The sequence below is a fragment of the Terrapene carolina genome, unplaced genomic scaffold (assembly GCF_002925995.2).
Source record: "Terrapene carolina triunguis isolate 2854851 unplaced genomic scaffold, T_m_triunguis-2.0 Scaffold58, whole genome shotgun sequence".
NCBI classification, from domain to species: domain Eukaryota; kingdom Metazoa; phylum Chordata; order Testudines; family Emydidae; genus Terrapene; species Terrapene triunguis.
In genome coordinates, this window is record NW_020664409.1 from 39,813,948 (window position 1) to 39,829,484 (window position 15,537).

General features: G+C 40.9%; 1 protein-coding gene across 1 annotated transcript in view; it reads right to left on the bottom strand.

Annotated features, from left to right (window-relative positions):
• Window positions 1–15,334, bottom strand: part of DSC1 (desmocollin 1) — a 39,878-nt gene extending 24,544 nt beyond the window's left edge. Inside the window, exons 1-6 of the mRNA XM_026661752.2 lie at window positions 14,903–15,334; window positions 11,784–11,868; window positions 8,825–9,027; window positions 8,160–8,279; window positions 6,367–6,522; window positions 4,456–4,600 (exon numbers count right to left, since the gene is read on the bottom strand). Coding sequence (XP_026517537.1) covers window positions 4,456–4,600; window positions 6,367–6,522; window positions 8,160–8,279; window positions 8,825–9,027; window positions 11,784–11,868; window positions 14,903–14,977 — 784 coding nt within the window. The 5' untranslated portion in view covers window positions 14,978–15,334. The remainder of the gene's footprint in view (window positions 1–4,455; window positions 4,601–6,366; window positions 6,523–8,159; window positions 8,280–8,824; window positions 9,028–11,783; window positions 11,869–14,902) is intronic.
• Window positions 15,335–15,537: the final 203 nt, after the last annotated feature.

Below are 15,537 nucleotides of genomic sequence, written 5' to 3' on the forward strand. Positions count from 1 at the left end.
CGGCCGATCGCGGCTCCCACTGGCCGCGGTTCGCTGCTCCAGGCCAATGGGGGCAGCAGGAAGCGGCGACCAGCACATCCCTCGGCCCGTGCCGCCCCCATTGGCCTGGAGCGGCAAACCGCAGCCAGTGGGAGCCGCGATCGGCCGAACCTGCGGACACGGCAGGTAAACAAACCGGCCCGGACCGCCAGGGGCTTTCCCTGAACAAGTGGTGGACCGGGGCTTTGAGAAGCACTGATGTAGAATGTATTTTGCTTTGTTTTTTTAGGATGAGAGACGACAGCCCAGGGCAAAAAGCGGTGCTATATCTATTATTCTGGCAAATATGGTCAGTGTTTAATGTATAACTATTGTACTCCTGTGTGCGTTCATTCTATATTTAAGTATTTTGGTATATATGTTGCACTTCATTCTAGGTGTTCAGTCCAGAAGTGACTTTAAAACCCACTTCTAAACCAGATATAATGTGGACAAATAATACTTGGACTGACCACTCGTTTTGTAGCTGCAATATGAAGAAAAAAATGCTATAAAGTTTACAACTCTTACTTGCACGCTCAAAATGAATTGTGAGTGAAGAATCTGAGTATCGTGTCTTTATATGTTGGCTAAACATTAGTCACCGTGAAGTCAATGTGACTATTCCCATGCTTAAAGTTAACCGTGTTCCTAAGTGTTTGCAGGATCCAGGGCTCAAATTTGTGGATCAAGTATAGGGATGTCAGTTCTGCATTTTTGCTTTAAATGGTCATTCTCCCCTCCCCCTCCCCCCCATGAATTGAATGGGCTCTATAACAGTTTGAGATACCACAAAATGAATTTTTAACACAATGCCAAAAGTTTATCATTGTGGCTTTCAAAGTAAACCTGCATTGTCAATTCCAAACATTAACCCTGTGATAGGAACAAAGGTGGTATTTCACAATTCTTTATTTGCGTTTTTGAGTAATTATCTTTGTACATTATGGCTAAACTGCCCCTATTTACATAAAATATGTGCAGAGTTTTTAAGCTAATGGCTGGGGGGAAAGCTGAGTGGTGCAGAGGAGCACATGATTCAGACAGATGTCTCTTAGGGGAGGATTTATTAAAGGGAATGTTCTATATCCTGGTAAAGAAGACAGGACAGAAGTTGATAAAATACAGGTAGAAGAGAAACAGTCAAAACAAACAAAAAAAAGAGTCCCATTCAATTACATCACATGAAGGCAGACAACTGAATACTGACAAATTTTATAAGTGCTTGTACACAAATGCTAGAAGTCTAAATACTAAGATGGGTGAACTTGAGTGTCTGGTATTAAGTGAGGATATTGATATAACTACATACCATAGAATCTCCATGGATAGAAATTGCATGCCTGAATAAGACAACTCTAGCAGTAGGAATATACTACCATCCATCTGACCAGAATGGTGACAATGACTGAAATGCTCAGGGACATTAGAGAGGCTACAAAAAACCACCCTCAATAATAATGGGGGTTTAAACTATCCTCATATTGACTGAGTACACATCACCTCAGGATAGGATGCAGAGATGAAGTTTCTAGACACCATTTTGCTTCTTGGAACAGCTAGCCCTGGGACCCACAAGAAGAGAGAGGCGACTCTTGATTTAGTCCTAAGTGGTGCACAGGATCTGGTCCAAGAAGTGAATATAGTTGAACTGCTCAGTAATAACGACCATAATGTAATTAAATGTAACATCCTCATAGGCCAGAAAATACCAAAGAAACCCACCACAGTAGCTTTTAACTTCAAAAAGGGGAGCTACACAAAAACGAGGAAGCTAGTTAAACACATATTAAAAGGAACAGTTGCAAGAGTGAAATGCCTACAACCTACATGGAAACTTTTTAAAACCACCACAATAGATGCTCAAACTAAAATGTGTACTACAAATAAAGAACAAAACACTAAGAGGACCAAAAATATGCCACCAGGGCTAAACAGAGTAGGAGAAGCAGTTACAGACAACAACAACAAAAAGACATCCTTTAAAAATTGGAAGTTAAATCCTACTGAGGAAAATAGAAAAGACCGTAAATTTCGGCAAGTCAAGTGTAAGAGGAAAATTAGGTAGGCAAAAAAAAAAAAAAAGAAGAACTTGAACAACTAAGCAAAAGATACCAAAATTAACAGCAAAAACATTCAAGTACATCAGAAGCAGGAAACCTGCCAACCAATCAATTGGGCCACTAGATGATTGAGGTGCTAAAGATGCACTCTAGAAAGACAAGGCCATTGCAGAGAATTCTTTCCATTGGTCTTCACTGCAAAAAATGTGAGCCATTCTTTTTAAGTAACAAATATGGGAACCTGTCCCACATTGAGGTGTCAAAAGAGAAGATTTAGGAACAAATTGATTAAATAATAAGAAGTCACCAGGACAGATGATATTCACCCAAGAGTTCTGAAGGAACTCAAATATGAAATTGCAAAACTGTGATAAATAAAACTTATCACTGAAATCAGTCTCCGTACTAGATGACTAGAAGGGTAGCTAAATGTAACACCAATTTTAAAAAAGCTCCAGAGGTGATCCTGGCAATTACAGGCCTATAAGCCTAACTTCAGTAGCAGGCATATTGGTTTAAACTATAGTAAAGAGCAATTATCAGACACACATGAACAGGGCCGCCCAGAGGATTCAGGGGGCCTGGGGCAAAGCAATTTTGGGGGCCCCATCCATAAAAAAAAGTTGCAATACCATAGAATACTATATTCTCGTGGGGGCCCCTGTGGAGCCTGGGGCAAATTGCCTCACTTGCCCCCCCCCCCTTTGGGCAGCCCTACAGATGAACACAATTTGTTGGGGGAAGAGTCAACACCACTTTTGTAAAGGGATGCCTCACAAATCACGCCTCACCAATCTATTAGAGTTCTTCGAGAGTAGTCAACAAACATGGACAAGGGTGATCCAGTGGATATAGTGTACTTGGACTTTCAGAAAGCCTTTAACAAGGTCCCACACCACAGGCTCTTAAGCAAACTAAGCAGTCATGGGATTAGAGGGAAGGTCCTCTCCTGGATCAGTAACTGGTTAAAGACAATAAACAACGGGTAGGAATAAATGACCAGTTTTGAGAGTGAAGACAGGTAAATAGTTGGTTCTCCCAAGGATCTGTACTGGAACCAGTGATGTTCAACATAGTCATAAATTATCTGGGAAAAAGGGTAAACAGTGAGGTAGCAAAGTTTGCAGATGATACAAAACTATTCAAGAGAGCTGTCAGCTTTGGACTTAAAGTGTTACAAAGGGATCTCACAAAACTGGGTGCCTGGGCAACAAAATGACAGATGAAATTCAATGTTGAAATGCGCAAAGTAATGCACATTTGGAAAATATTCCACCTAATACATACAAAACGATGGGTCTAAATTCTCTTTCTTGAGTGGTAAAAATTAGCTTGGAGTCATCATAGATCTTCTCTAAAAACATCTTCTCAATGTGCAGCAGCCGTCAAAAGAGCTATTAGGAACCATTAGGAAAGGGATTGATCATAAGACAGAAAATATCATAATGCCACTGTCCATGGTACGTCCATACCTTGAATACTTTGTGCTGGTGCCCCATCTCAAAAAAAAAATAAAAATAAAAAAATTGGAAAACATACAGAGAAGGGCAACAAAACCGATTAGGGGTATGGAACAGCTTCCATATGAGAAGAGATTAAGACGACTGGAACTGTTCACACAATGCACAGTCAACCTGTGGAACTTGTTGCCAGGGAATTTTGTGAAAGCCAGAAGTATAACTGGGTTCAAAAAAGAATTAGACAAATTTATGTAAGATAGGTCCATCAATGGCTACTAGCCAAGTTGGTCAGGGATGCAGAGGTTGGGACTGGATGACAGGGGATGGATCACTTGATAATTTCCCTGTTCTGTTAATTCTTTCTAAAGCATCTGGCACTGGCCACTGTTGGATGACTGGATATAAAGCAAAATGGGCCATTGGTCTGAACCAGTATCACGTTAGATATACTTTTTGTACTGAGTGCACAGAATCTCTTTTTCAAGACTATGCTCTATTTTAACTTCTAGTAGCCTTGATGGTTTATAAGACCATTATCTGAAAATCCTCCCTTCATGAAGTACAGTACCATAGCACACTCAGTAAAGCCAGTTTTTCCAAAGGCCTGCTGATTTGAGTGTGCACATAATTTGTCCATGTGTATATGGCTAACTATCTGGCATGCATATACAGTTGTGGATATTGCATGCAAATTGAAGCAGGTGCAAATTTGAAATAAATTGGAAGTGCTTTGGAAACGTAGCTTTCAATATAAAAATACTGATTAGTTATTCCTACTGAAAAACTGATCAAACATCAGAATTATACACAATCATTGTGGTATGTCACTGTTGGAAGTTGATAGCATTTTAGATATTTATTGGTCAAAAATCATACAGTGCTTTAAAAAAAAAAAATCATAAAATTATGCTTACCAGCATTGCAATGTTCAGGAACAACAAACTCAAAAAGGTCCTGTGTAAAGAATGGGGCGTTATCATTATCATCCTCTATTTTGATTACATGCGGCAGTGGTTTCTCTGGTGAATATCCATCTGGAGTGGTTGCATAGCAAATTATCTATAAGAGAGAGAAAACCTTAGTTGCCCACTGTTCTAGAGCAGGGTGAAATATTCCTTTTCAGCCCAGTGGATAACAGGATCTACAGAATAATTTCTGCAACGCACAATGTCAAATATCCTTTTCATAAGCAGACAAAAAACTTAATAGAAGTAAATGGCTTATGTCTGCAATAGATATATTTGCATATACTAATCTTTCCTTCTTGACCATGGAGGACAAAGCTGAGCTCTTTCTAGCCATTGGTACACTAGGTTTCTTTTCCTTTTGTGATTAATGGTTTCTGCTTCAGGATAACATGCTAGACCCAATTTCAGTAACAAATTTGTTTTCAATCAGTTGCAAGAGGAGATTATTGATGTTACAGGCTGGCAGTGGTAGAAGTAATGCATTTAACTGCTTCCCAGCCCTCATGACAACCATTTGCATTATTTTCCACAGTTACAAGTGAAAGATTTCCATCCTGGGATCTGAATACACTGACCCACTGCCAGTCACAAAGACACCATCCTTAACCAACCCATCTTGTGATCCAAGCGTCACACTCAGTGGTGCTCACTTAAGCAGAGTGCAGCTTTTGGCAAAAGTGGAAACAGAGGAGTGAGCAACCAATGCAATACCAGCAATTTTGTGTGTGGGGACTATGTAGACGTAGATGCAAGAACAAGCTACAGAATGATTGCTTCAGTTTTACTGAAAGGTGCATTCCCTCTGCCTCTGGGGGTAGTGGCAGCACTTTTTGTAAACTTTCCACACTTAATGTTATTTCTATATTCTCCTTGGTGGGCAATCTGAAGCTGCCTTGTCTGACACTTTCCTCCTCACTGTCAAAGTCAGACATACTTGGCAGTTCTACAAATTCCCGTGGCAGAGAGACATTAAACTTATTAATTCCATAAGTTTATCTTCTGGCATACCTCCTTCCTCACCCTACAAAGAAACGTTGGCTGACATTAGCATGCCACACTCTAGTGTTGCCAAAAACAGCAGAGCCAACACTTTGTATAGTTTTGCTTGTTTCTACCTGAGACAACAGTCAGGCAAGTAAAAACAACGTGTTTTCAGTAGTGCATAGACAAATGGTGTCCAAACATAGCAAGAGTCTCTGATACTCTTCTAATTATGAGGTGCAGAAAGTGAAGAAACAATGGCAGTAGACATAATTGACCATGTGTTTCTTATTTGCTTTCTTTTCAATTAAGGTCTGAGCCTGGCTAACCAACTGCCTAAGAGAAAGGAGTAAGTATATTCACTGAGAAATAAGCCGGAGGGAAGCAGAATGAACAAACATCTAATGTGCAGTGGAATTATTAGACTGTCTTATTTTTACTATTTCCCTATTGTGTAGGAAAACAATGGAATATTAATGTTCCCAACAGTCCATTGGAAGCAGAGCTATCCACTTCTGCCACCTCCTTACACCTCTCAGCCAGCAGAGAGAGCAGTTTACCCATTTAATAAACATTAAAACTGAACTGAACAAGCAAATGCTGAGGAACTAATACAGCTCTCTTGATTATCTTTTTGTCTCATTTTAACTTTACGTAGACTTTTTCAATTCTTCCACCAGAAAAGAAGTCTTGTAAAACTAGATCTTCCTTCACTCCCACCACCAATTTCTGCCCTGTAAATATCAGGGATACTATTTGGAATAGTTGTCTGAGCACAGATGCATTTTCCTCCCATTCCCGTTAGAACACACCAGTGAAGTACTTTAGCAATAGAATGAAAATACATTTAATTGTGTATACAATTTAGGCCCTTACCGTAAAGCTTGGAAACTGTTCACGGTCTACTGGGCCAGTAGCAAAAATATTCCCAGTTTCTCTCTCTATATAAAACAAACCCTTTGGATCTTGATCAATTCCAGGACCAGCTGCAGAGTAATGAATGACGTAGTTTTGGGCTGTGTCAGACTGGACCTATAAAGAGTAATTTGTTAAACACAGACAAAATAATTCATCATTAAACACCTTTCTGTTTCTGTGTTTTCTGAATTAATATAAGTGTGGGATAGAAAACAGTATACATCCTTTCTGAAGGGTGACAAAATCCAAGTCTTAGGTCAGGTACTACAGCAGCTCAAACTTTTACACAGAACAGGAAAATGGTCTGCTTTGTGCCAATCTTCAGGGCCGGCTTTAGCAAGTGCGGGGCCCGATTCGTGGGGCTTGTACTCACCGGGCGGCGCGCCGAGTCTTCAGTGGCACTTCGGATTGCTGCGCTCCGGGCGGGGCGGCAGCCCGAGGAGCGGGGCCGCGGGCTTGCCGCGCTCTGGCTGGACACGGGGCCCGATTCGGGGGGAATCGGCCTAAAGCTGGCCCTGCCAATCTTAACTACCTTTATAGTAAATGCACTTCTGAGAAAGGCTGCTAATCCTTCACAAATACCAATGGAAGAAAATCCAGCTTGGAGTAGAGTGCATGGGGAAGGGGAAGATGTGAGTAAAATATATTTAGTCTCAGCATCATTATAGACAGAGCTGCCATGTGTAGCTAAGGTTGCCTAATGCTTTTCATTAGAAACCCCTACTTTCAATCACTCACTCATAACCATTCTGGTTAACATTTGCTATGTCTGAGATTGACTTTTTAGGCAAAACTGGTTCAGCTATTTATGACTGGAAGTGGTTTGTGGGGGTTTTTGCCACTGTTAGTTCTTACTAAAAAGTTTCTTTCAAGAAATCTAGAACCTTCTTTCTTTGGAGCAGGGACTTGATATTTGGCAAGGGGATAGCACTGGGGTCAGTGAGATGCCTTTTTTCTTGTCCTCATAAAAATCCACCCAGATTTCACCTGATTATAAGCCTCTAAATAGTAGTATTTACACATAAGTAGAGCTTTTTAGAGGAATGCTGCTAAAATCTCCAGAAGTGCAATAAGCATGCTCCAGACCCACAGATCTCCATAGCAACTGCAATGAACATGTTTTCAGGCCCCACCCGGTCTCCTACATAGTAGGCAGAGAGCTAGTGCTCCAGACAGAACATAAACACAGCAGCAGCATCTCTCCTCTTTCGCCTCACTGAAGAAGTGCTGGGCAAGGCTGATGTTAATAACTTTGCACAGTTCACAGCCTTTATTATTGAGCGAAACCTCACACTTCTATTTTACTAGGCATGCAAATAGCATTCTCTCTCCTTTACACTCTTAATTTGGCCCCTTTATGTATATGCATGCTACAGTCTTCAGTGACATGATCATATTATTTGTTCTATGGGACCCCAGTATAGACAAAGAATGAGACAAAAGTTCTGAGAAATAGGACTGGGATTCAGGAGTTGTGTTCTAGACTTACTTCTGCCTCAGACTGCCTATGTGTATTTGGCAAGACTATCAATGCATATACACAAAGGGGCTGAATTAATCTTACGATTTTTTTCCTGAAAAGCAGTTACTAAGGATTCACCGTTGCTTTTCTAAAACAATAATGTAGTTGGTTTTCTTCACTTTTTTGCAAAGATGCCATCTGAATCCAAAGGCAGTGGCTTACAGTATTTTGTACTGGTCAGATAGGAAAGTCACTTACATTATAAAAATAGCTGGTGTATAAAATGTACCTGTTGAATTTGCATTGGAAAAGGTCCAAGAGAGTTCTCCATCATAGAGGATGGGAGAGGAGCCCACCTTCTTTTGGTTCGCCTGAGGACTGTATCTCTAGTATGTCTTGTCTTAGGTGTCTGGATTTAGAAGACCAAAAGAAATTAAATAAAGATCAACTCAAAAATTCTTAAGGTTTACATTCTTATTTGCTTCCCCTCATTTCCCGCCCCCCGCCCCCAGCCTCACAGATTTTTCAGAACTCTCTCCAAATCTTAAGGACCAGTTTTTGCTCTTTTAAATCCTCTTTTTCACCATTCTACTTAATCCTGGTGTCTTGAGAATTCTTCAGCCCTGTGCAACATTCATTATTTTAATACTTCCTACCAATATACAGTGCTCATGAAGTTTTTTAATTGCTTAAAATTTGCTTTTCTAAAATCTTAATGCCCTCGATGAACGTCATAATTTCCAGCCTTTGCCACCTCAAGGAGTCCTGAAAAATTAAAACCTATGCACTTATTAGGTATTGCTAAATTAAAAGTACACAATCTACTATACAATAGCTATGCCTGATCATTTTAAGAGTTATAAACAACAACTTTTACACAATGAGAAGCCAGACTGTAAAAAGAGAGTTTCCAAAAAATAAAAAGTAAAACGTCTGTAGCAATTGTGAGCCTACCTTTTTTTGATGAGCTAGCAAATTGACATGTATCTTCTTTTCTTCATGTCTTTGAATGTCCTTGAGTAATATGGTAAAAGTCTTTTTTTCAGAAGATAAAGAAATGATATTTGTTGTATACACAGAACCATCTTCTAGAATTCTAAAGTCAGGATCGCTTGAACTGAGATGTTCTGTGGACTTAAGGCACTCTTTCAGATTTACTGTAAGAAAGAAATTTCAAAGATTCTCTCAAGTCACAACAAGACAAATGGTTTCAAACTTACATGCTTAAAGTTTGGTTTATATTTATACACCTATGTAAAAGTGGCCCGATTTCGAGTCTATGTGCTTAGCACCTCTAAAGGCCAGACTACTTTTATTTAAGAATTTAGAGCCCAGCTTCTGAACAAGCTTACATTCATGTTGCACATCCATTCATTCGTTAAGCACATTAAGCCATTTGCAAAGGATACTTGGCCATAGCGAGTACTTTACACAGACACTGTTGGGGGGGGGGGGGAGGAAATAGGTTTAATTTGGGTGACTAATGTTTCCCAAAGTAATATAATTCTTCTTGTGTATTTTTTGCCCCCCAAAGTGCTTACCTATCCTAAAATAGTGCCATCACCCATGTACATAAATAATTTTGCTACAAGACAGTGGGTGAAATCTTTTCTCCATTGAAGTCATTGGCAAGATTCCAACACACTTCAACGGGACCAGGATTTTTTCCAGTATGGTCAGATAAACTTATTCATAAAAACAGATTCCATCTCAGTGTTTCCTAAGTATAACCACTGAGGGGGTAATTTGACAGTGTTCCTTTCTCTTCTTAAAAACAGCCTGCCTTACTGTTGAATGTTCAAACATTATTACAGAGCATTTCAGCAAATAATACCCCTTATTGTTCAGCATTCAAGACACCAGGGAATCTTCCTTCCTTTGCTAATGGCACTGCTTTCCCATAAGTGAGCACTTGAATATGAATTCTGCCTCTGAGGCAAGGTAAGTCAGCATTATTCCTAGTACTGAACAGCTCTGTGTATTGTTATATCCTGTAGGATATTAAAATCATACAGAACTTAGCAATTGTGGGGAAAATCCTTGCTTATTTTACTATTGTGCTATGAGTCACCAGTTGTATTACAACAAAAATGGCATTCTTTCTCAATAAAATGTTAAGGAACAGCATTCAGGCTACAATGGCATGGATAAATATTTGTAGACAAACAGATGCATTGTATAAAATTCTTCCATTTAGTAGTCCTTTATGGTTAAAACTTTTTGAAATATTCTTCTTGAATAAAGTGAAATTAAATGAATTACTTTCATATTCATTCAAGTTAAAAGAGGATACATACCCACCTCCCTCATACAAAATACACAATGATCAGCTGCATAGATTTTCATTATAAAAACTGACATTAAGGTTAGCTTCTCCATTGCATGTCCTTTTTATTCACCCTCATTTTAAAGGTAGTCTTGATTAATAAACATTCAACAGACTGTGATGGGATAAAAATCTACTGTTCCTTCAGTAGCGACTAGGGCCACTACCCTGGCCCACGCTCCAAAACTGTGCCAATACTGGTATAAGACAGCCTCAGATTCAGCTCTCAGAGGATCTCCATTGCGTGGGAAGATCCTCAGGTGGCACAGAGGCTCTGTAGCAACTCCTACATCACACCCTCCCAGATGCTGCCACAGGAGACTAATCTGGAAAAAGAGGGTGTTGTCTGGGCTTCCCTAATCCCCGTCAAATTGCTTAAACTTGGGCTGCTCAACCCAGTATAGAACAGCCCGAGGACTGAGGAACTTCTCTCCTGAATACTGCACTAAATACTTCATAGCCACAGCTGAGGATTTGGCCATATGTGATTTCACTGCTCATACGTCAGTTACACAGGAAAAATCTGGTTTTGGTTGTTTTTTTAAAACAATCCAAGTTAAATACTATAGGGCTTCACGGTCCACTTTGGTCAATTTCACGGTCGTAGGATATTAAAAATCATAAATTTTCACGATTTCACCTATTTAAATCTGAAATTTCACGGTGTTGTAATTGTAGGGGTCCTGACCCAAAAAGGAGTGGGGGGGGGCGCGTGGAGCTCAAGGTTATTGGGGGGGGGAGGGGGTTGCAGTACTGCTACCCTTACTCCCGCAGAGCTGGGCAGCTGGAGAATGGTGGCTGCTGGTCGGGAGCCCAGCTCTGAAGGCAGAGCCGGCGCCAGCAGGAGCACAGAAGAAAGTATGGCATGGTATGGTATGGCCACTCTTACTTCTATGCTGCTGCCTGCAGAGCTGGGCCCTCGGTCAGCAGCCGCCTTTCTCCAGCTGCCCAGCTCTGAAGACAGCGCAGAAGTAAGGGAGGCAATACTATGACACCCACTCCCCCCCACAACTCCCTTTTAGGTCAGGACCCCCAATTTGAGAAACACTGGTCTCCTTCATGAAATCTGTACAGTATAGGGTAAAAGCACACAAAAGACCAGATTTCACAGGGCAAGACCAGATTTCACAGTCTATGACGTGTTTTTCATGGCCGTGAATTTGGTAGAGCCCTAACTATAGAAAATGTTTCCCTTCTATGTAAGCTATGAGTGTTCAGCACTTGCAAAGATTAGACCACATATTTAGATCTTTTTTTAGATACCTATCTTTAGGCATCCAAGTTGGAAAATGTTGGCCAAAACTTCTGCCTTGAATAAAAAATAAATATGCTAGTAATTGGTTATAACAAGAATCAAAATGTGCACATGCTGCTGGTGAGCAGCGTTAAAATGTATAACAAAACACAGCAAATCCTTCAGTAAAAGGCTAATCCAATATGCAGTTGAATTTAACTAACTGGGTGTTATCCCAACTGCAATAAATTGTATTACAAAATAAATCAGTATCTCCTCTTCATTGTAAAAGCAGCTACAGAAATGGTGAAATGATGATGTAGAGTTTTGAAGGACATTTTGAAGCTTCTCACCTCTGCCAACTAATGTTCCAGCCTCTAATTTAGAAGGAACATTAAAAGTGACTTTCTTGCAAGCTTCACAAAATAAACTCAATACCTGAAAAGGAAAGAAAACAAAAAAGAATAGTCACCCTTGCTGTGAAAGTATTTTTAAACATTGTTTGAAATCATGGCATAAAAAGTATATAGTAGCTAGATTTTTAGTCATGTTAAATAAAGAATACCAAAATGTAAAGTTGAAACATGTATTACATATTTTGGTGACTGATTTCAAGTTACATGAGTAATGAGACATACAGGGAGGTTTTTTGCTTTGTTTTTTTAAACAGTCCAGCGAAACAACCTAGAAAGTATCATTTATTACAAATGACAGGAAAGCACTGTGGCATAATGTACAGGGTTAGAACTCAGAAGAAGCAGGGTCTGTTCTTGACTCTCACCATGATGTGTGTGACTTCAGCAAAGATTTTAACCTGTAATTGAAATGCTGGGCCCAATTGACGTCACTGGCAGAACTCCTATTGACTTCAACAGGGTCAGGATTACACTCGGCCTCCCACTTCACCACATTTTGAAGTGGGAAAATAAAAATTTATCTTCCTTTAAAGAGTACTTTGGACTCCATGGATGAAGTGTACTAAAATTCAGCAATTCATAAAGTTTATTTCTATAGGGTTGCATTGATTTGTAATATTTAAAGGAATAAATATTTTATTAATGTCATATAATACTTGGCACATACATATTAATTTGTATCTTCAAAAGTACTTTACTAAAAAACTACTTAAGCCCCAAATCTTTCAATTGCATCTGATTTATAAGGCTCCAAATATGTGCAGAGGTCTGTCAACTTACACATATCGCATTACAGAATTGGGGCTTCAAACTTCAAAATGCCCATCTGTAGCTGGTAAATAATAACCACATTTTATAAAATGAAATGGAGGCATAGCGGTTCCTAGTTCAAAAATCAAGCAGTCTTTGAAATTCCAGCCAATCATGATTTTAAAACTGATTAATTCTGAAACACTCTGGATAACCACAGCATTTAAGATAATTAAAATATTGTGTTTGCATCAGTAAAAGCGGCTTTTCCTATTTAAATTATTTCTGTTGTTCACATCCTTTCATGAATCTCAACCATATAACTGAAATCACTATTAATTTCCCAGCTAACATTTGGGCTATTTGTAATAGTAATTAATCCTTACAAAACTTCCCTGTCTCTCCTGGAAAAAAAAAATGTTGCTTGTTTTTTAAATTAAAAATAATAAACAATATAATCGGACATAGTTTAGGAGTTTTTTTAGGCCAATGAAATGTTATTTCAAAACATTACCCAACAAGTTTAGTCTGATATTCACATGAAGAGTTATGGAAGTAATATATCCAGAGACAAGATAAGAATAGACCTGCTGGTAAACATAAAAGGGTTCAATATGCTCTGAGTGTATATATGACACAGATGCCTACACTTGCATTATGTAAGGAGTGTTTGTTATGTTGAGTTTTGTTTGTTTGTTTTTGTTTGTTTGTTGGGGGGTGCAAGAGAAGGCAGGGGAATTTTGCTTTCTTTAATTGGATTGGTAAGTAAAGTACGATTAGCATGGCTTTTTCCCCTCCATTCATCGAGATTACAGTAAGGGTAAGTAAATGGATTGTGTCTGGGCAGGTAAGTTTTCGTGAGAATATTCCAAGACTGAGTGCATTATATATTAAAATAATCAATTTCGCCTGGCAATAGTATTGAAAGTTTACTTACACAGGGACAATCTACTCACCTATTCTTTACTCTAATTATGATAATGGGGGGCGGCCAAGCTAATGTTACTTTACTCACCCATTAAAAAGAGTTGTTTTCCTGAAGGCAAATAGAATTGGTCAGGGCTGATAATTATATATGGGTATAAATAAATAAGTTACCCTGCACTGAAACGGGCCAAAAACTGTTCACCCTCCAATGCATGGACCCTCTAAAGGAAATAGGAGTACTTGTGTGAGCATGGTGAGCAGGATTTGGCTTCAGATGAGTAACTGAATTTGACTTTTATAAATACAACATAAAGAAACTTTCCTTTTCATACCTGATTTATTAATAATAAATATATGTATAAATGATAATCCTTTACTGCTGTAATAACCAATAGAATCACAGAATATTAGGGTTAGAAGAGACCTCAGGAGGTCATCTAGTCCAATCCCCTGCTCAAAGCATGTCTAGTCTGACAGCCCTAATCAAGAAACACCACTTAAAAAACGGAAAAAAAACAACAACAAAAAACCCACAAGCACCATTTTGGGCAGTTGGACTAAACAAATCTATAGATGTAGATGACAAAGCACCAAAGTCAATTTAATTTTTCTGACTCATCTAGTCTTCCCTTTCTAAAGTTCATATAAGTAAGGATTTCATACCAGAAAGGCACATATCCTCTTCACCATACAACATGATATTCCTTCCATGGCATATAATGGTGCCTTCCGACACTTTAATTTACAAGTTAATGTAAAAGGGGCAAAGGTTACTAAGCCCTACCAAAAAATATATATATATTTTTAAAGTGAGAAGCCAGGAATGAACTTCAACAAGCCTTCACTGACAACTTGGGCCCAAAAAGGTTCAAATGAATTCAGGAAAAGTTTTTGTTTGTTTGTTTGTTTGGGGGGGGGGGGGAATTTGTTAAGAGGGGGAAATGGTTCTCTCTGAATCCAGACTCTGCATCTAAGCCAAAGTTTCACTTTTTTTTTTTAAGTGAAACTTATTCAATAATCAGCAGGCACACAGTTAACATTTCACTAACGCTCACTACATTTGGTTTCTTCGAAAGAGAAAAAACGAGGCTGCTCTGACTGATCCAGACAAAACAAATCAACGCATCTCGGGGGGAACGGGGGGACCACTCCAAACACACACAACTACCACTGCCCTAGCCCTGGTACAAAGAACAGCTTTCCCCGCGCCGCTGCTTACAGCCTCACCAAAACCTTGCGGGTAACCACTACGGACCGTATCCTGCGCGGGTGGCCCCAAACTCTTCCCAGCGGCGGCAGCGGGACCAGCCCGCAGAACACCGCGGCCCGGGAAGAGGCGCTGCGCCCGCTGTGGGGTGGGGAGCGCTGGCCACACTCACCAAGAGGCCGAAGAGGAGCTGCAGACAGGCGGTTCTGCAGAGCGAGCCCCCCTGGCGGGCTGCGGCGGGGGCCATCTCGGGGTGGCTGGGGGCGGCGGAGGCTGCTGGCTGAGTGCGCCCGCGGAGGAGCAGGGGGCAAGGCTGCTGCTGTTGCCGGTGCGGTGGCGAGCGGGAAGGCGGCGGCGACAGGCGGTGGCTACTTTCTTTTCCCTCTTTTTGTCCGGGGCGGGTGGGGCACAGCGGCAGACGAGCCGTGCGGCTCCTTGCAAGGACTTGAGTTGTTTGCTGTGCTCCTCGCCTGGGCCAGGAAACTCCCTTCTCGGCCAGCCCCCTTCCTCCGCCGGCCAGGTCGGGCCAGGCGCTGCTTCCCCTCCTCCGCCCGCCGCGGAACCCGCCCTGCCCCAGCGGTGGGCGTAGCGGCGCACGAAGAGGGAGGCGCCAGACACACCTGAGCCCCGCTTGCCTGGACGGCTGTGGCTCGGGCGGCTTCCCCACCCTGGCTGGGGGCAGTCTCGGCGGCGGCGCCCTTGTACCGCCGGCCTCCCCGCTGGCAGCGCCCTCCCGCCTTCCCCTGCCCAGCTGGGGCCCCCTGGTTGTCCCTGGGGGCGGGGACCGCCCTAGGAGTTTGGCTTCAT